The 21670-nt window shown below is 44.7% G+C and overlaps 1 protein-coding gene across 12 annotated transcripts in view; it reads right to left on the reverse strand.

The window, feature by feature from the left end:
* Positions 1-21670, reverse strand: part of STAT5B (signal transducer and activator of transcription 5B) — a 63179-nt gene that overhangs the window by 11815 nt on the left and 29694 nt on the right. For 5 of the 12 annotated variants that reach the window (XM_036268899.1, XM_036268900.1, XM_036268903.1 and 2 more), the window contains 12 exons: positions 15399-15535; positions 11841-11997; positions 10685-10774; positions 9637-9811; positions 6626-6756; positions 6261-6412; positions 5633-5788; positions 5052-5231; positions 4301-4388; positions 4100-4222; positions 3419-3511; positions 993-1199 (listed from right to left, as the gene is read on the reverse strand). In XM_036268899.1, coding sequence (XP_036124792.1) covers positions 993-1199; positions 3419-3511; positions 4100-4222; positions 4301-4388; positions 5052-5231; positions 5633-5788; positions 6261-6412; positions 6626-6756; positions 9637-9811; positions 10685-10774; positions 11841-11997; positions 15399-15526 — 1680 coding nt within the window. In that variant the 5' untranslated portion in view covers positions 15527-15535. Of the gene's footprint in view, positions 1-992; positions 1200-3418; positions 3512-4099; positions 4223-4300; positions 4389-5051; positions 5232-5632; positions 5789-6260; positions 6413-6625; positions 6757-9636; positions 9812-10684; positions 10775-11840; positions 11998-15398; positions 15539-21670 lie in introns of those variants that run through there. The other 7 variants (XM_036268897.1, XM_036268898.1, XM_036268901.1 and 4 more) reach the window with 4 other exon arrangements.

Genomic DNA, 21670 nt, shown 5'->3' on the forward strand with positions numbered 1-21670 from the left:
TCATACAAATATAAAGTCCTGCCTGAGTTTTCCCAATTAAATGGTCCTTTAACTAAAAAAACAAAACAAAAACCAGAATAGAAGGGAAAAGAAGGCAGCAGGGGAAAATAGCACAGAGCAATTACCAACGACCATGGACCCCTGCTACAAACACCTTCCTCCTGGGCTGACTAGTCCTTTGCTCTTTTGGATGTGGAATCTGTGACCAGCAGCAGCAGCCCCCAAGAGCCTGAGAAATGCAAAATCTCAGACTTACAGAGTCAGAGCCTGCATTTTAGCAAGCTGCCCAGGGTGTTTAAAAATTTGAATTGGATTAGATGACACTATGTGAGATTGTTCCATCACACGGCAATTGCCAATAATTATCAGCAAAATGCAGTTATCTGATTCTAGTGCAATTCCTGCTTCCCTTATCAAAACTCCTCTGTCAGCAAACACGTTGACCAACCAGTTAACACACAACCATTGAAAAGGTTTAGACTCACAGACTATGAGATTGCTGAATTAGGGCATTCAAAACATCAGGGGTGGTCGTGGTGCAAGAAGAAAAACAAAGTTAAATTTAAAATCAAAGATGTGACAGTCGACATCAGAATTAGCAGATACTGGAGGAAAAGTTTCCTTCATCAGTATCCCCTTTGGTGGGGTGAGGGTCCCACGGGAGCCTGCCTTTGCATCACACATCAGAGTTAATGGGACAGAGCCATGACGTTCTGATCATTACCAAAGCTTTACCTCTCATGGGTTACATTAACATTTGCATGGCTCTGTTTCATTTATAAAGTACACTGACTGCACACAAAGCCCATTTACATAAATCTCCAAAGATGTAATTTTCTACATAAAAAGTATGTGGTTGTCTAACTATTCAGAAGCTTCCTATTACTTCGGGAACATTTTATTAGAGACAGGAAGCCCAAGAGCCGGGGAAGGGAAACTCCTAAAGGCAGCTGGTTTGGAGGGACTGAGCTGTGGCAGCCGGCGGCCCTCACCCTGTTGAACTGGGACCAGGACACGGACATGCTGTTGTAGTCCTCGAGGTGGCTGCTGCTGCTGTTGAACAGTTTCTGTGCCAGGAACACGAGGTTCTCCTTGGTCAGGCCCCTGTTGCTCTGCACTTCGGCCTTGAATTTCATGTTGAGCGCTTCACACAGCTGCGGCCACAGCACTTTGTCAGGCACGGCAAATGGCACCCTGCCCTGAGTGGGAGAGAAGCCAGAACCTTATGAGAAAACATTTGCATGATTTATTTCCTCAACCCACAAAAGAAAGACATTGATGGCTGGATGGGGTTACAAACGTTTGTCTTATGGAGCCTGAGGATAGATTCCAACTTTCATGGAGTGTGCAGTTCTGGGAAACTCAGAAGGGTCATCTTACCTTCTTTGCACACAATGTGGAGGGTAATCTCATGCTATCCACAGTGTTCTGCAAATGAGCTGCTGAATGCATGGTCCAATGCTATGTTCTCATAGCCACAAAAATAAAACTTGACCACGGTCTGGCTCTTACACTGTAAACTCAATGGGAACAGAAATCTAAAACACTGGCCCTCTAGGTACAGAGAGTGTGTGTGTGTGTGCGCGCGCGCGCGCGAGTGTAATCCTTGCCTTTGACACCTTCTGCCAAGAAACTCTGGCTCGAAGTGAAACAACTTAAGGAAGAACAGCAACCGTGAGTTACACAGCTTTACTAAAAACAGGTAAGAATATGAATTTTTAATAAACTGTTTTTCATTCTATTCAGCCATGGCACTTCATTTTAATTATTATAAAAATATTTTTGAATAGGCAATTCCTTAACATGATGTATAATTTTAAAAGTACAGAAGGTTATACAGTGAAGTCACTTCCCTATTCCTGTCCCCTAGCAACCCAGTTCCTCTCCCTAAAGGCATATAATGTAGTTTCTTGTTTACATCTCCAAAGATATTTTATTCAGGCCAGCAAATATAATTTTCCCCCTTTAAAAAATATAAATGGAAGCAAACAATCCACATGTTCTGCATCTCCCCCTCCCCCCCTTTTTTTTTTTACTTAATATTATATCTGGGAGACCTGACATCAGCATATAAAGAAATTCTTCATTTTATTTTGTGGCTGCTAAATATTCCACAATCTGGAAGAACTATGATATATTTAACCAGACCCCCATAGATGGACATCTATGTGTCAGCCTTCAATCTTTAGCTAAGCAATGTTGCAATGTGCTTATATCATGACACAGATACAAATGTATCTGAATTCCCACTGGTATATTTATTTTATTTTTTGTAAACCCTCACCTGAGGATATTTTTCCATTGATTTTAGATAGAGTGAAAAGAAGGGTGGGAGAAAGAGAGGGAGAGAGAAACATTGATGCAAGAGAGTCACATTGATTGGTTGCATCCTGCACAACTCAGACCAGGGCTGGGGAATCAAACCAGCAACCCAGGTATGTCTCCTTGATCGGGACTTGAACCTGAGACCCTTCAGTCCACGAGCCGATGCTCCAACCCCTGAGCCAAACCACCAGGGCACAGGCAGATAGTTTTTAAAAGGAGCCTCAAACTCAGGGTTTGTAGCACAGAAGAGTAGAATTTCTGATAAAAATCTCAACCTCTGCAGCAAAAATATTGTTGTCTAAAGAAAACTATTGAGAATGTATGACCATCCACATTAGAGAAGAACGCACTTCTATGACTCAAATAACAACCCTAACCCTGTAGTCATGCTTCTATGGACTAATCTCTACTGGAGACTTGCAACACGCAGAACTATTCCTACTGAAGTATTTTGAGAATGCTCATCAAGCCGCACACTAGTGGTATTCAGATAGCATTTGGGTGCATAAATCCAGAAAAGCATATTTTTACCCTTAGACAAAGCATCTCATTCTTTATGAGAGACCTGGGATGAATCACAGATTCTAAAATTTGAAAAATTAAAGGTCACCCTCATTTACTGGAAGGAAGATGACAGTAAGTAACTGCTAAGCTAAAGTAACCTCCTGAGAGGTCTAACCTCTGGACGGAACCTCGAGTCCCAATTTCCACTTATGGTTTCACCCAAGGATTCAAAACAGTATTTACTGAGTACAGAGTATATGGCCAGCATTTTGTACGGGATCTAATTTACCTTCCTAACAATACTATGGAGCATTATTATCCCCATGTTGCAGACACTGAGGGGACTTAAGCTAGGAGAGGGAAAGTGAATTTACCATAGTCACAGGGTGAGGGTGTGGTGGAATTTGAACTGAAACTGTGGCCTAACTTCAAGCTCATCCTCTTTCCATTTTCTACATACACTCTATTCTGTCTGCCACCAAGGAAAACAGCATTTTTGTTTATGCTCTTTTGGGGGATAACACATGAAAGAGATTCATGACACCAGCAACAAGATCTTGAGACCCGCAGGCCGAAGGAATCCACTCACAGATTCTGCAAAAGCATTGTCCCAGAGAACAGTGGCTGTCGCATTGTTGTCCTGGCTGCCGTGGACAATCACCACCACCGGGAGGGACAGAGTCTACAAAGACACAGGAGAAAGGCTGAGCGCCCACAAGCCCCACATTCTTCCCCTGCTCTTCTTTTTTTTCAATCACAACATGTTCGTTCTTTCTTCATGTTACAGTAAATGTCACCCTGGAACACAGAGAGTGAACGGCTCCGGGAATAATATGACTTCCCCACACTGGCACAATCTTAGACATTTTAGATATATTAAAAGAGATTTTATTAGGTATTTCTGAAGGACGAAGTAAATTCTCTAAGTTACATGGAGAACAAGAGAGAAAAGGGTATGGACACATTTCGGGGGTGGGGAACATGTAACAAATGTCTACAACGTACTACAACTGTAATTCAGATTCATCCTGAGTGACGTTTCTCCTGATTCGTTTTCTGCCTATATCTCCAACTATTTCAGTTCATTATTTTTTGTTCCTTCTTAAGGGCTAAGAGACACAGTGCTAAGGGTGAGGTCTCTTAACTTTCTCTTCATCAATAACCAAAGAGAGGATACTATGCGACCAAAACAATTCTTCTTTGATATAAAGTACTCACACATGTACGCGGTGTGTGCGCACACACACACATTGCTGAGGGAGGGCTTTACCTTGACTTGGAAAACCAGCTCATTCCCACCAACGCTGAACTGTGATTCAAACAGAATTGTAAACTTTTCTTCAGTCACCGACTCTGCTCCACGACGGTCAGACCTCTTAATTCGTTTCAGGGACTGCAAAGAAGAAAATTAAAGTGACAAAGTCCTCAGGCAACTAGAGAAAATTTGTTCTTCCTCCCCCTCCATCCTCACCATGTTTCTGAAGTGGGCACTGAGCGTGCCTGTGGCCTGGTGATATTCCATCACACAGCAGTTGTTCAAGATCTCGCCACTGTAATCACTGCAAATCAGAGAGAGACACAACTCTGAAATCATGTAGCATCTCAGCTCACATGGGGTAGAAATATAGCTTGAGGGAAGAGGAACTACACAACGCATTTAAAAGCTTACATCATGCCCTGGCCAGTTTGGGTCAGTGGTTAGAGCATTGGCCTGTGAACCAACGAGTTGTGGGTTTGACTCTGGCCAAGGGCATGTACCTCAGTTGCGATTTGTCCCCGGTGCTGGCTGGGGTCGTGGGGGAGGCAATCTGTTGAGGTGTCTCTCTCACATCAATGTCTCTCTCTCTCTCTTTCTCCCTCCTTTCCTCCCTCCCCTCCACTCTATCTAAAGATAAATGGAAAAAATAACCTCGGGTGAGGATTAAAATCAATAAACAAAAACTTACATCATTTAGAGGAAATACTCCATAAAATATACAAGAAATAAATACACATGAAATATACAAAAGTTTTCCTAAATGTATTCCTACCGAGAGAAACCATATCCTACTATCGTCACAGAAAACCTCCTCATATTCTTCCTCTGAGAGCCAGAAGAGGCCAGGAGGGCTAACAGACTCCTACACAGGAACAGCCGAGCCCAGAAAGCTTCCTCGGAGGATCACTTCTTCCCATTGCAAGGACTCGAGGAAAGGGGCAGACACAAGGAAGGACACACGTACTTGCGGGTGTTCTCGTTCTTGAGCAGCGACTTGGCCTGCTGCTCACTGATGATGGTGGCCTTCACCTGGGGCGGGTTCATGTGCACGTTCAGCTTCCCACCCACCAGCAGGCGCACGGTGGCTGCAAACTTGGTCTGAGTCTTCAGGACCTGAGGGGGCTGCTTCTCAATGATGAACGTGCTGCAGGGACACAGTGACGAGACGCTGCCTCAGGGGACAGGGCTCCTGTCCTCCATGTGGGGAGGATGCCTCGCACAGGGCTCAGCAGGCAAAGGAAGAGCACGTGGCAGAGAGCCCGCTCCAGGGAGGCCACTGAGAGTTGTGGGGATGGCGGGAGGGAGGCAGTGAAATGAACTGGGCAGCTGGCACGGCTGCAGGACGAAGGGCAGCCCATGTAGCATTCACTGAGAAACGAGGAAAGGTCAACGCCAAGCGGCCATAGCGACTGGGGACAGAGAGGATGGGGTGTGAGGCAGAGAGAGACAAGGATTCAAGCGAGAGCCCCCCATCTGCAAAGCACCCCTTTGCCACCGCCATGCCACTACATGCGGGACTGGGCGCGGCCGAGAGGCAGCAATCACCTGGTCACCAGGGCTGAGATGATGTCCGTGATGGTGGCATTGACCTCAGCCAGCATCTCCTCCACGGGGCCGGGGATGGGCAGCTGCTGGCAGAGGTGCTCAGCTCTGCGGATCTGCTGCCGGTTCTGCCAGATGATCTCCGCCAACTTCTCACACCTGCACACGAGCCCCGAGCCAAAGGGAAGGACAGCGGCTTCACCCCATCGCCAGGCCAGAAGTGTCAAGGCCCCCAGTCTGGCTGAGCCCCCCAAGAGCCAGCTCCAACCTCACCCAGGAAGGCTTTTAGCCACCGCTCCTGTCCATTGAGCAGAGCAGAGCAGAGCACCCTGCCTTCCAGGGACAGGCACACACAGAGGCATGACCCGGGTTTGGACCCAACCAGCCCCAGCATCACTCTGCACACCGGCCCTCGGCCCCAACACAGGGATTCCCTCCCCAGGGAGGGGACATGATTGGTGGCACCAAAGTCCGTGTCAGGAACCAGACCACTGGTGAAATGGGCCTGTCACAGGACAGAGCGAGCCGGCGGCACATGGAAACACAGGAGCAGAATAAGCAGCGGGTAGCACCACCCTGAGCCCCTGCCCACCTCCGTGCCTGCCCCTGCCTGCCTCCCCCTCCCCATTACCAGGACTGCAGCACGTCCAGGCTGCCCTCGGGGGGCCCTCCATTCCCAGCCAGCTGCTGCCGCCTCTTCCACTGGATCAGCTCATCATCCAGAATGATGGTCTGCTGCTTCCGCAGCAGCTGCAGGGTCTTCTGGTGCTTCTCGGCCAGCTCCTGAGGGAGGGGGACAGCAGGCCCTTCTGGGCTCCCAGAGCACAGCCCTGCAGGGCCTCTCTCAGGGGGCAGGGCCCCCTCCCCGACCTGCTGTGCTCACAGGCCTCCTGCTCCCCTGGGTCCTGCTCTCGTCCTGGCTCTCTTTCTCTCTTGGATGTGGATCCCACCCCCCACCCCCCACCCCCCGAGGAGAGGGACACAGACCCCACTCACCACACGGTACTGCTGCAGCGTCTGGGCCTCTCGCTGCAGCCAGGTCTCCAGGGACACCTGCTTCTGCTGCAGGGCTGTCTCCCGGCTCAGACGCTCCTGGGGGTTCAGCTGGGCCAGCTGGGCAAACTGAGCTAGAGGAGGGGACAGGACACCCATGACCATGAGCTCCAGCTTCCAGTAGGAAACCCACAGAAACCACACCCACCTGTTCTGCAGACAAGACTCTCCAGGTCACATGACTGACCAATGGCAAGTCAGGGCTCTGGCACCCAAGGGCACCAGAGATGAGCCAGCTTCACTCCTGGCCCCCCAACTCGAAGCCCTCTCTAGAGACTGGGGGGACAAAGCTGTGGGCACAGCTGGGGAGGATCCTGCCACCCTAGGAACATGGGGTCCAGCTTGGAGCCTCACTGCCTAGTTTGAAGTTGGCCCTGGCCATTTGCTAGCTGAGTGGACATGGGCAAATCACTTCCCTCGCCTGTGCCTCAGTCTCCCCATGTGCAAAATGGGAGAATTCTGTTTCCTGCCTCTGAGGGTTGCTGTGGGATTCAAAAGGGATGATATGGAAAATGCTCAGAGGCTGCCTGGCACGTGGACGCTCTCAGTGAGAGTCAGTCCTTGTTGCTTCACGGGTACAGGACAGGACTGAAGGGTGACAGAGGCAAGCAGCTCTCAGCCCCGGCCTCACACGCAGCCTCGGCGCTGTGCTGCCTCCCAGAGCCCAGCAGCCTCTCCTCAGGGAAGGAGGAGTCTCTGCCTGCTGGAAGGTGCCTAACAAGTTTGTCCGGGTTGGGTCGCTGTGAGCTCAGCTGACCAACAGGAAGAGAAGAGATGGAAGAGAGAGAGACACACACACACACACTCACACCCAGGCCACACAAAAGCAGAAAGATTCTCGCCCAGGTTGGAGCGGCTCTGGTGATGGAGCATCGTCCCGTGCACCCAAAGGCTGCTGATGGTGCCGATTTGAATTCTGTTCAGAGCACATAGCTGGGTTGTGGGTTCAATCCCAGGTTGGGACACCTCTGGAAGGTGACCGATCAATGTTTCTCTCTCGCATTGATGCTTCTCTCTCTCACTCCCTCCCTCCCTCTCTCCCTCCTCCCTTCTGGTCTCTAAGCATATCCTCAGGTGAGAATTATAAATAAATAAATGAATGAATGAATGAATAAATGAATGCATGAATAAATAAAGTTTAAGATTCTCTCAGGAAAAGGAGACAGCTCTCTTCATATTAGCTTTAGGAAACTCATCAATGGCAGAAATAGGGAGTCAGTAAGGCCTCATTACCACTTTTTAAAATATCTGTTATGAAATATTTAAGACTTAGAGAAGGTAGAAGGAATTATATAAAACAAAACAGAAAATAAAACACCTGTGAATTTATAACCGGCTTAAGAAATCAAACATTGCAGCCAAAGCCACCTGTCCACCCTCCCCAGCTTGCAATCCCATACTCCCTCCAAGGGAACCACTCTCCCAAACACCGGGGTAATTATGCGGTGCCAATCGCCTTTTTGAACATCCCAGTGTCCTTGCTCAGGCTGAGTCAAGTGTGAGCATCAGCATGTCTTGGTCAAGTTCCTGGCAGGCCTCTGAGGGCCATGTCACACTGACCTAGGCCCCACCCCATGGTCGCACAAGCTGGGACAGACCAGAGCAGCTCCAGACAGCCAGGAAGAGCCAGAACGAGAAGGGAATTCAGAACTATGGCTCCAGTCTCACTGCAGGGAAGAGCGCTGAGCAGGAAGAGCACTGTCCAGCAGGGAACACAGCAGAGTAGTCGGGATGGCCACCCCAGGAATCCTGCCGCCCTGGGTCCTGCCTCTCTACACAAGTGACCCACTTAGGCTTCTGGAAGTTCGCAGAAGTTTCTGGGAAGGATGCCAGAAGTGGGGCAACTGTCTGCTCCACTGGAGGGAGCCGAGCCTTCCCTTCACAAACAGATCAATAGTCTGTGCTTCTGATGGGTGAACCTGATAAATGAGACGAAACTGACATTGCACGATGGGTACAAACCCAAACCAGAATCCAAACTCAAACCCGTACATAGGAAACAGAAAACCCCAGAATAGGGTCATCAACATGAAAACCAGTCCAAGGCCTTGGGTAGAACTAATAGCTTGGCTCTCCTGTTCCCTCATCTGGGAAGTGGGCAGTCTTTTCTCTGGGGTCAGTCTGGTGTGGAATCAGACCGGAGAAAGACATGTAGAATCATCCCACCAACATTTACTCAACACCTACGGTGATTCAGGCAATGTGCTGGCCTCGCGGTACTGAGATATAAAGCACAGTCCCTTCTCAAAGAATTTATATTCTAGTGGAAAGACAGAGTTAATAAATAATATCAATATAGTTATAGGATGGAGCCCACATACCCGGCATTGGAAGAGCACACAGCATGAGTATTTGAATGGCTTGGTGGAGTAAGGCTTCTCTGGGACTGAGCTGGGCATGTAGGCAGGGAGAGGAAACTATTAAGTCACATTGCCAGACTCCCACATGGACAATAGAGGGTGCTGTTGAGTCTTCATAGCCTCAGGACTGACTGAAGTTCTCTGTACCCAAAGTATTGGGTAGGATTTCCACCAGGAAGGGGAGTCTTTGTCTAAGGGCAACTGATGGGCATTCAAGTGCTCTGCCCCTAGATAGCCTCTCTGAAATACCGTACAGAACATTAAAAGTTTGTTAGCAGAAACACAGCCCTCAGCCCTTACGCTGGCCCTACTTAGAGAGTAAAATACAAAACTGCTGTCTGTGTCCTGCATACCAAACTGGGAGCTCCTTCCTACAAGAGGAAATGTCTTCCCCAGCAGACCAGGGCCTCCCTGAGGATGGGATCCCTGAACGAAATCCATGCTCTCTAAAGGCAAGTCTGTCTTCCCCCTTCCTAAGCCTCATCTTCCCAGTACTGTCTTCAATACAAATGATTCCCTGCTACTCCAGGGAAGGTAACTGGTTCTCTCCTGATTCGACCTGAGCTTCTTTCGAGCCCTCACTGCCAGCCTCACCCTGGATCCTCAGGCTCTCTTGATACTGGATGATGAAATACTCTTGAGTCTGCTGCAGCTTCTTCAGTTCATTCTCAGTGTCCTGTGTGACCAGTCGCAGCTCCTCAAATGTCTGGTTGATCTGAAGGTGTTTCTGGGACATGATGTCAGCAAGACTTCCAGCTGGAGAGGTACCCTGGACACAGATCAGGAGGAGAGTCAGGCAGCAGTGAGCTGGGCAGTGAGGATGGAAGAAAACCTCAGGCCTTAATGGCAAGGAAGAGCCAATGTTAGCTATAACTGGGCTGGAACCCCAAAAGCCTAATTTTGAGTCATGGGAATTGCAAATGTCATTTGTGAGAACTGCTGTAGAAAAGAGGAAAAACAGGCAGACCATGGCATCTTTGTAAAATATAGTAGGAATTTCCGCTGCAGTTCTGGCCTCCACCAGAGCATCCCAAACACAGTCCATCTAATTCCCTTCAGAGATACTAGGACTCGACACATCCCAGGAGTTACCTGGGTTTTCCTACTAATGGTGATGACCCCTCATTCCACATTCTTTCACTGATCCAATGCCATGGGCTGTGTTAGGTGCTGGGGACAGAGTGGGGAACAGGCTAGGTGAACACATGTTGTCTTTGTTCTCATTCAAAGCCTTCTTGTGACTGAGGGAAGAGGGAATAAGGTGAACCTCTCACAGGTGGCACCTTCGAGACGCCAAAGGGGAGTTACAGAGAGGAATCAACAAGGGCTTTGTGGATCCAGACATTTAAGTGACCTGGTCTGATCCATTCCTTCTCACCTAAACATAAACACAACTTTAATAAAAAATTATTCACTTGGGGTTGGACTATTTCACACTTGTTCACATTGTTTTGTGGTTGCAATCTCATCAAGGTTGTAAATCCGTTAAGATCAGAGAACAGTCTTCTACTTCTTTTGTGCCCCTTGGGACAAAGCTCTGTTTATAGAGACACCAACAGATGCACTCCGAATCACTATGACAAAACTGAGTGGGCAAGAAGGGATTTCCCAACTCCTCTCCCCATACCCATGGGGCACTCACATTGTTGGCTTCTCGGACCAGCCTCTGTTCATTGTACAGAATGTGCCGGATGCAGCGGACTAGCTCCATGGGGCAGCGGTCATACGTGTTCTGGAAGAATCCAAGAGCAGACGTCACTTTGTTCCCCTCCATACTATGGGCCTAACCCCACCTTGGAGGAGACCCCTAGAGACATGATAATGTAAGCATGAATGTGTTGCTCCTCCAGTATCCATGGGGTACAAGAAAAGCACATTGTAAAAAAAACCCAACTACAGTAAGAAGGTAAGATCATTTCATTTTTTGCATACTAATTTGCCTAAACTACTAGGGCATCATTCTTGGACACAGGATAAATAAATTTCAAAAGGGCCACATTGAGGAGAAACTGGACACCCCCTTGATGGGCAATCAAGATCACTCCACCAACGAGGGGAGATGGACGCTGTGCGTCTCCAGATGTGACACCGTGAGAAGGACAACAACACTGAACATTCTGATCAGGGTTGCGTAACCTGAATCTCATCATTAGGAAACTCCACACAAACCCAAAATGAGATACATTTTATCTTTAAAAAGTAGAGCAGCTAAGTTATTTTAGAATGTCAATGTAACAGAAGACAAAGAAAGGTTGAGAAACAGTTCCAGATGAAAGGAAATCAGAGACATGGCAACTAGGCACAATAAGTGGTCCTGGACTGCAGGGGAAATGCCCCAAAGGGCAGTAAGTGATTTGGAAAACTGGAAATATAGACATGAAGTTACCTAGAAGTGTTCTATCAATGTAAAATGTACTGAAGGTGATAACTGGATGATAGCTGGAAGAGAAGGTTCATATTCTCAGGAAGTGGACAATGAAGTACTTAGGGCGAAGGGACATGTGCTGCTTACTCTCAAGTGACAAAAAAATATGTGTATGTAGAGAGCATATGATAAAGCAAATGTTAAAAGTGAGTGAATCTGGGCACAGATAGGGGGTCTTTGTATCAATGACGTAACTTTTTGTAAATTTGAAATTATTTTCAAATACAAAGTTTAAAAAAAGCCACCACCATGAAAATAAACATGTAACTCAACAACATTGGGTTGAATAAGAGAAAGACATCTCTAGAGGAAGTACTAAATAAAGAAAGCGCTCCTCTTAGGGAAGACAACTGTGACCAGAGCTCACACCCACCTGGAGCTGCGTGGCATAGTGCCCCAGCTTGATCTTCAGTAAGAACCCATCTTCCCCCACTTGGTGCTCCGCCTTCTTCTGCAGCTCCTGCACCAGGCCCTCCAGGAGCTGGGTGGCCTTAATGTTCTCCTGTGGATTATCAAGATCTATTGAGTCCCTAGGGGAAAAAAATTACATACATATGTATACATACATGCACATAAGCCTATACAAATGCAGCCTCAACACACCACACCTTTTCTTTGGCTAAAGTGATTTCTGCATAATATTCACTGCAAATTTTAGAAGAGTTCAACTCAAATCGACTAGCTGCCCCCATAAATCTATTCCTAACCCTCTAACGACCTCAGTGGACCACATAGTAGTATATTTTCTTTTTTACAAAGCACTGCCCTTTCTCCTTCCTCCTACAGACTTGCTCTGGTGCTTAAGCTATCTGCTAGGAATGAAGGGAAAGGGAAAGTGCTTGGTGTACACTGAAGGAAATAAGGACTCTGATAATTTCCTATTTATAGTTACCCCTTCAAGGGTGTAAGGGTCACAATGTCAAGAATGTTCTACTTTTTTTTCTACCCTTGACTAGTTCTATATGTTGCTAATTTCACGTAGAGTATTTTCTTAAGACAGGTAAAACAACACTTATTGCTATTTCTAAGAAGCCTTGGAAAAGATTTATTGAGACAGAATATTCCTACAAGTATTTACACAAGTTGCAGATTTGGGACCTGTAGGCAACACTAACTCTTCCAGTGAACCAGAGAAACCATTCTATGGACTTTGTATTAACTCAGAGACATTTAATGGTTGATGGTCTCTCTCCCCTCCTCCCTCTCTCCTTCCCTCATTCTTAACCCCCCTCCCCAACTCTCTTTTAAAACAACTTAGGCAACAATTGCTATTTGGCAGTACTAAATTACTCAGCTCACTGAAGAAACCAAACACCCATTAGACTGAAATAACATTCAGTTACTGCTGCCCAGGTCTGAAGCCAAATAAGAGATTTGGTGGTCACTAAAAAGCGCTGTCATCTCTAACCCCATGAAGTCAGTTAGCAACTAATTTCAAATAGAGGCACAAACAGGTATACCAAACACTGATAACGGACTTCGTCAAATAACATGCTCAAATCTGCACCTGGAGAAGGCAGCAGAGAAAGCTCTATGGACTAAATAAAGTATATATTAAATAAAAGCCTGGAAGGAAGGGCTGAGCAGTGGCCCAGCGTGCACCCTTGCCTCGGCTGGCAGGAATGCTTATCTGAAGAAGCCATTCTTGAGAAGGCCCAGTCTCAGAGCAAAACTCAGGGAAGGCAAGTTCTGGTTCTTGTTCTTAATTCTCTGCCCCCCTGCTCCCCACAAAAGATTTTCTTAGCATAAACATAAAAACTAAAGATTTTAAAATTAAAATATTTATATTCTTAAGAAAACCAAAAATAAGGAAAATTCTAAAGTTATCAAGGTGATCGCTTCATAAGTTAAATAATTGTCTAATAACTATGTTGTACACCTGAAACTAATATAATATTGTATGTCAGTGTAATTAAAAAAAATTTTTTTTTTTATCCTCACCCGAGGACATTTTTCCATTTTTTTGTTGTTGTTGTTCAGATAGAGTGGGAGGGAGGGAGAGGGAAAGAGAGAGAGAGAGAAACATCTACGTGAAAGGACACATCGAGTGGCTGCCACCCGCACGACCAACCAGGGCCGGGGACAAACTGCAACTGAGGTACGTGCCCTTAACGGGAACCGAACCCGGGTCTCTCTGGACCGCAGGCCGACGCTCTAACCAGTGAGCCAAACCAGCCAGGGCTAAAAAAATTTTTTTTAAATGAAATAAAATTCAGGTTTCCTTTAAAATCAACACAAGTCTTTTAATATTCGTTCTGTAAGAAGATGACATAGAAACTCCATTAAATGAAAATTTAAATAAACAGAAACTTCCTATTAATGTTTTTCTGAGCTCTCCAAAATCATTCAAACAGAAGAGGAAATGGAAAAGCACTAGACAAGATGCAGTTGATGTGCTCGCATTTCGCTCTTCTTTTTCTCACTTAATTACCTGAGGCTGAGATTTTTTTAATTGCCTAGAAAATTGCCTTCCTGGTGCTCTCTGGTTTCTGGAGAGAAACTTGCTACTAATACACAATTGCAATTATTCCAAGGCAATGTTATTGCCAGGCATCCAGCCCTCCTCAAATGATAGTGTAAAGGCTGCTCTCTTCCGGGCTCTGTCAGAGGACACCCCACCCACAATGGTGGAGGCCTGAAGTGTAGGATGAATATGTCAGATCAGACTGACACACTGGTAACCAACCAACATGTTCCAGGCCCAGAACAGAGCGGTGCACATCCTGCTGTCTAGCATATAATAATGTCAGTTCAAAAGCTTTGTTAGCTCTGGCCATTTGCTCAGTGGTTAGAGCGTCAGCCCATGGACCCAGGTAGTCGAGGGTTCAATTCTGGTCAAGGGCATGTACCTCGGTTTCAATTCGGTCCCCGGCCCTGGTTGGGGTCATATGGGAGGCAACCAATTTATTTGTCTCTCTTACATTGATGTTCCTTTCTCTCTCTCTCTCTCTCTTTTCCTCCCCCCCACTCTACCTGAAGATAAATGGAAGAAAAAAAAAAGATCCTTGGGTAAGGATTTAAAAAAAAAAGCTATATTATTAGTTTACTGCATTGTACTAACTCTAAAAGAATTTAAAAACAAGTTTCCCCCTGAATATATGAAGAATAATATGAAAAATAATTTTAAAAAACCACGCTTGTTAAGTCCTCCACCAAGATACAATTATTGTTAATATTTTGTTGTATTGTCTTTGTTTTTATGCGTATACATATATAAATTACATATACATTTAAAAACACCAATGTCTCCATTGTTAAATTTGTTAACAATACATTTTACTGCCCTGGACGGTTTGGCTCAACGGTTAAAGCATCAGCCTGTGGTCCAGAGAGAGCGGGGTTCGGTTCCGCTAAGGGCGTGTACCTTGGTTGCAGTTTGTCCCCGGCCCTGGTCATGCGGGTGGCAGCCACTGGATGTGTCCCTTTCACGTCGATGTTTCTCTCTCTCTCCCTCTCTCTCCCTCCCACTCTATCTGAACAAAAAATGGAAAAATGTCCTCGGGTGATGATTAAAAAAAACAACAAAAAAAACATTTTACTAAATTATGTGAATAGACATATGTCATCTGCCCCATTCAGCACTAAATTCTATGCATACCATGGTTTTAATTTTTTCATATGAACTCTACCACATATGACTCTGCTAGGCACCCTATAGGCACTCAAAAATTTGTTAATTGTTTTTTACTAGCTGCAATGCTTGAATGGTTTTAGCCAGAATTTACTATTAAGGAGAAGATATCCTATTTTTAAAATCCCAAGAGTTATTCCACCTTCCTAAAATCTCAGATGGTGTTAAATAACATTTCATGAGCCACAATTTTTTTTTAAACGTACAAGTTTTAGAGTCTCTGTCATGTTATCTTTCCAAACTTGACTGTGCTTGTGCTTTGCTTCACGAAGCAGGATGGAAAAAGGTTTGTTCACTTACCAAGGCTGGCTTTCAATCCACTGGGAGAGGTAATGGCGCACCTCGATGGGGAAATGCTGGCCGTACAGAGCCTGCATCTGATGGAGGGCATCTCCTTGCAGCTGCTGGGCCTGGATCCACACAGCCATGTTGACAGTCTGCTAAACAAACAATTGGTAGTTCAGGTGTTTTGTTTTTGTTTTTTTCCCCCTCTTTTAAAGCCACTAGAGTAAATATTCATACAGTTATTATTTATTTTTTTAGTTCTCACCTGAGGACATTTTTCCATTTTTTGTTCAGATAGAGTGGGAGGGAGAGAGGGGGGGAGAGTGAGAGAGAGAGAGAGAGAGAGAGAGAGAGAGAGAGAAACATCGACGTGAAAGGGACACATCGAGTGGCTGCCACCTGCATGACTGGGGCCGGGGACAAACTACAACCGAGGCACATGCCCTTAGCAGGAACCGAACCCAGGTCTCTCTGGACCGCAGGCCGACGCTCTAACCACTGAGCAAAACCAGCCAGGGCAAATATTCATACAGTTATAAAAGCTAAAGATAAATGCTTCTTAAGCCCTTTTGGACAGCCTGAAGATCGGGGTTCCTGAACTGAGTTTTAGCTTTAAAATGTTTTCAAAATGTAGACAGATGTTCAGTGTGGCCATGGAAAGCTATATAACCGGGTCCATAAAGCTCTGACTATAAAATGAACTGAAGTCCTATATAAGCAAAAGTACAAACCTAGCATTAGGGAAAGAACTGCCTATAGTTTTGATGCCATAGATACTTTCTTTACTTTTGTTCCAAACTTGAAGCAACAGTAAGCAGCATATGAACAGCAATGATATATAATTAGCATGGGGATTTTTTAAAAATCACTTGTTTTAGATTTGGTATTTTGACTTTTAAGAAATACAATAAACATACTGCCATTTTGAAAAAGACCCAGTAAAAAAAAAGAAAAGTGAGAATAGCAAGGACTGAACCCTAAGTATTATCACTAGTTACCTAAGCAACAATGCTTTGCACACAAAGGGCACAGATTTATCTGGAAAAACACCCCAAGGTTCACCTTCTGAGTTATTGCTAAGGAATTTATGAAGCAATGTTCTGTTAAATTATAGCCTTTAAAAATCTTTCCGACATAAAAACAATACATTCCAGCTAAGAGTCAGAAACAAGAACCATTCTATTCCAATAATGGGTAGGTTTTTGAAACATGCTCTTGATTTCAGAAAAACGGTTTTATAAAACTACCGAGATGCCGTCTCAGACCCACCTGAGGATTGTTAATTCATTTGGCAGAAACTCTCTGGGTTTAACCTGATTGCAGCGGCAACTTTACTCTCATGTACACAGAAGGGACCAAAACTAAATCTTGCTCAAACACTGATCTTATACCAAATAACTTATACCAAATTTGTAGAATTTGGTATAAGGTAGGGCTATCTTGAATCCCATCCCAAACAGTTTGGCTATTGATTTGCACAATTCTCCCAGGGGCTATGTTAGAGCTAGGGTCTAATGAATTAGACCTTGATTGTGTTGAATACCAGAGACTACATGTGTGTGTCAGGAAACAAACATCCCATCTCTGCTAGATGTCGTTGTCCGATCTTGTAACACTGAGCTATTTATGGACCAGTCAGTTAGCCAAGAGTGAGGTGTGGGGTGGGTGCCAGTTACCTATTTTAGACTTGTGCAATGCTATAGAACACTTGAGCAGTGTACAATTTTATTTAGGGCTTTGGGGCATGAAGGCTGGGATCACTAAGCACATTTCAATGGCTAAGAGTTTACTAGGAGAAAGACTTAGATAGAAGATCTATACGTTATAATCAAACATCTGGAAGACATTTAATTGTACAATGTAATTTTTAATCAAATAAATCATATCCCAAGATTTTGGAAACTTGAAATAGATACCAAAGCATGTTTTTTGGATGAAAGGTAAAGGTATGGATGGGTGGCTGGATGAAGGTGCTCAGGGATTTACATGTATGGAAGAATGAGAAAAGAATGAAGACAAGAATGCAGGTATTGCCTGGCTGGTGTGGGTCAGTGGGTTGAGCGTCATCCCATGGATTGAGAGGTCCCAGTTCCATTCCCAGTCAGGGCACATGCCCAGGTCTCAGGCTTGATCCCCAGTAGGGGGCGAGCAGGAGGCAGCTGATCCATGTTTCTCACACTGATGTCTCTCTCTCTCTCTCTCTAAACAAAAGAAAAAAGAAAAAAATCAATAAAAACATATTTAAAGTCCAGCTGGTGTGGCTCAGTGGCTGAGCATCGACTCATGCACCAATAGGTCACTGGTTTGATTCTCGGTCAGGGCATATATCCAGGTTGTGGGCCTGATCCCAGTGGAGAGCATGCAGGAGATGGCCAATCAATGTTCTCTCTTATCGATGTTTCTAGCTCTCGCTCCCTCTCACTTCCTCTCCTTCTAAAAATCAATAAGGAAAAAAAAAAAAAAAAGAATGTAGGTATTAACCTCTTTTAGTGGTAAGGAACTGGAAAGAAGGAAGACCTCTCCATAGTTCTCTTAGTGACTATGTGAAAGATACGAACAGAGAGAAAAGCTATTTTGTTTCCTGCATTCATTAACTGAATTGATCCAAGAGACAAAAGAAGGAAAATTGTGGGAAAACACTTCTCTCCTTAGTCCACCCAAGTAAAATAGTATTCTGGTCACTATCCTCAGTCTCCTTTATTTTTCTTCACATCATTGACCACTTCCTGACATTTATCACATATTTGTGTACTGTCTCCCTACTAGGGTGAAGTCACCACAGACACAATGACTTTGTTTTGTTCACTGCTCCTTCTCTTGGGCCTAGAATAGCACCTGACACATCGGCAATCAGTAAATGCTTCTGTTGCATAAATAAATGCATACACACAATTTGGTCAAGTCTATAAGCTCTTTTCAAAGTTATTACAGAACAAGATAGCAGTATTAAATACCCAGGCAAGAAATTGAAACAGGTTTTATAATCTGAATGATTTTATCTTTTGGGTGAGTCTATATTTACAATGGTCTATTTATTCCTTAATAACACATACCACAATTTGTCATTTTTCCTTTTTGTTTTTGTCTGTCTTCCCCACCGAGCGCTTAAGAACAGTAAGAGAAGGGAGCACATTTATTCACAACTGTGTCCCCAGTGCCTAGCACAGTGGCTTGACACAGTAAGTAATCAATAAACATTCACTGAGTGATAAATACATACCAAATATTTTACATGTCTGTTACTATTTTAAGAAAGACTACAATACAATGATATGCTATGCATGTAGGGGTACTATATAAATGTCACATTATTTATTTTGTCCTGTGTTTTATATCAGTTCTTGGTTTTTATCAAATAGTGGAATGCTCAGCTTGTAGCATTTGTCAGAATATTTTTTTTTTATCCTCACCCGAGGACATTTTTCCATTTTTTGTTCAGGTAGAGTGGGAGGGAGAGAGAGGAACAGAGAGAGAGAGAGAAACATCGACGTGAAAGGGACACATCGAGTGGCTGCCACCTGCACAACCGACCAGGGCCGGGGACAAACTGCAACCGAGGTACGCGCCCTTAGCGGGAACCGAACCTGGGTCTCTCAGGACTGCAGGCCAACGCTCTAACCGCTGAGCCAAACCGGCCAGGGCTGTCAGAATATTTTTGTAGCTCTAAATATGAAAGTGTATGCCCTGGCCGGTTTGGCTCAGTGGTTAGAGCGTTGGCCTGTGGTCTGGAGAGACCTGGGTTTGGTTCCCGCTAAGGGCATGTACCTCGATTGCAGTTTGTCCTCGGCCCTGGTTGGGTCGTGTGGGTGGCAGCCACTTGATGTGTCCCTTTCACATCAATGTTTCTCTCTCTCTCTCCCCCTCCTACTCTATCTGAACAAATATCTAAAGATGTCCTTGGGTGAGGATAAAAAAAAAAAAGTAAATAAATATGAACATGTCATAACAGTTGTTTTCTAAAATGCCACTTGAGCCCTGGCCGGTTTGGCTCAGCAGTTAGAGTGTCGGCCTGTGGTACAGAAAGACCCGGGTTTGGTTCCCGCTAAGGGCATGTACCTTGGTTGCAGTTTGTCCCCGGCCCTGGTTGGTCTTGTGGGTGGCAGCCACTTGGTGTGTCCCTTTCACGGTTCTCTCTCTCTCTCTTCCTCTCCCTCCCTCCCACTCTAACTGAACAAAAAATGGAAAAATGTCCTCAGGTGAGGATAAAAGAAAAAAAAAATGCCACTTGAAGAATAATAGCTGGGAAATATAAGGTTGTAACCACCTTATTTTGATAAATACAATGTACTGATTCCACTTTAATATGAAAATGCTTTGATAGAGCTGGAAAGTAGGTTTTGCCTATGAGTAGTAAAATATATAAAATAAAAGAACACTAAATAATACAGAATAATTTTTACTTTTTAGCTAAAATTATATATGCATGGAATATGAGATGACTTACCAAGATTATCATGCAACAATTTAAAATAAGTGGTTTAGGGGAAAAAACCCACCACTTTCCCCAACTGTATCAATAAAACCTAGACTCTAAGTAGTGCTTTTCTTCATACATGTCAAAATTCTTCACACCCATTATTAGGCTACACTTCCACCTGGTATAAGCTGATTCTCTGCCCTTTCTCACCAGTCTGTCTCCTGCCACCGAATGCCACTCCACACATGCAGTGGCTGCCCCCCCCCCCCCCCCCCCCGTCCTCAACACACACTCTCTTCTGCTTATTTACTGGCAGCTCCCTCTTCAACGCATGATGTTCTGACAAGGGAAGTGGTTTGTATCTTTGGTAAATCATCACAGGGGCTTCTCTAAAGACTGGGAAATGGATTCACAATCTTATTTTTAGCCTAAGATGAGAACCATCTGAACGTTACTTAGTTGCACTGAGTGCTCATAAGCATTCCAAACAACCCCAAAACAGTTTTGGATACAGAATATTGCACTTTCTGAAAGTGTAAGGCATCTACATTGACATTATACATCTGGATGTGTCTTAGGAGTCCCAAATAAAGTGGACCCTCAGGCACTTGTTTAAAAAGCTTTCAAAGTTTAATAGTTCATAATGAACAGACTTACTGAAAAACATAAAAATGTCCACTAACATAAATAAATTATATGAGTGGCTGGGATTTAGGGATCATTTTGTCTCAATAATAAATACCTTTTAATTAAATGCTTTCCCTTTTTTTTTTAAATCCTCACCGGAGGACATTTTTTCGATATTTTGTTCAGATAGAGTGGGAGGGAGAGAGAGAGAGAAACATCGATGTGAAAGGGACACATCAAGTGGTTGCCACCCACATGACCCAACCAGGGCCGGGGACAAACTGCAACCGAGGTACGTGCCCTTAGCGGGAACCGAATCTCGGTCTCTCCGGATCGCAGGCCAATGCTCCAACCGCTGAGCCAAACCGGCCAGGGCTAGATGCTTTTCCTTTTAAAAGTAAAACATAAACCTCTGTAAAGAGAAATATGACTTTCTCTAAAGACTTCTAGAACACTGTGGCCAAAGTCATGCCACAGCTAAACTTTGGGGGAAGAGAAGATGGAATACATGACAATAGAAGGATCCCAATACAAATAGGCCAACTGAATGAATGAATTCTAGCTTGGGGTTGGGGTGGTGTGGGAGTTTAAAATATGTGCAGAGCCCTCCAGTGTGGCTGAGTTAATTGAGCATATCACTACATGGACCAAGAGGTCAATGGTTCGATTCCTGGTTGGGGCACATGCCTGTGTTGCAGACTCAATCCCCAGTGGGGGTTGTGCAGGAGGCAACTGATTGATGTTTCCCTCTCATCGATGTATCTATCTCTCTCTCTCCCTCTCCTTTCCTCTCTCTTTAAAATATCAAAATTTTTTTTTTTTATCCTCACTCTAGGAGATTTTTCCATTTTTTGTTCAGCTAGAGTGGGAGGGAGATAGAGGAAAAGAGAGAGAGAGAGAAACATTGACATGAAAGGGACAAAAAATCAAGGGCTAAAAAATCAATTAAAAAAAACATATTTAAAAATAAAATATGTGCAGAGATTTGGTTTGCTGGATTAATGTGTATAATTTAAAACATTTTATAATTTCTATCCTCCACCCCACCACAACCACCACCACTCCATCCCATCCCTTCCCATCCCATCCCATTCCAGTCTCTAAAATAGGGTTAAAGTCTGGACATAATGGCAGACTCACCTAAATAGAGTTCTGCAAAAGATTTAACCTCTTAAACCTCTCTGCCTCAGTTTTCTTTTTTTTTTTTTTATCCTCACCCGAGGACATTTTTCGATATTTTGTT

The sequence above is a fragment of the Molossus molossus genome, unplaced genomic scaffold (genome assembly GCF_014108415.1).
Source record: "Molossus molossus isolate mMolMol1 unplaced genomic scaffold, mMolMol1.p scaffold_m16_p_19, whole genome shotgun sequence".
NCBI classification, from domain to species: domain Eukaryota; kingdom Metazoa; phylum Chordata; class Mammalia; order Chiroptera; family Molossidae; genus Molossus; species Molossus molossus.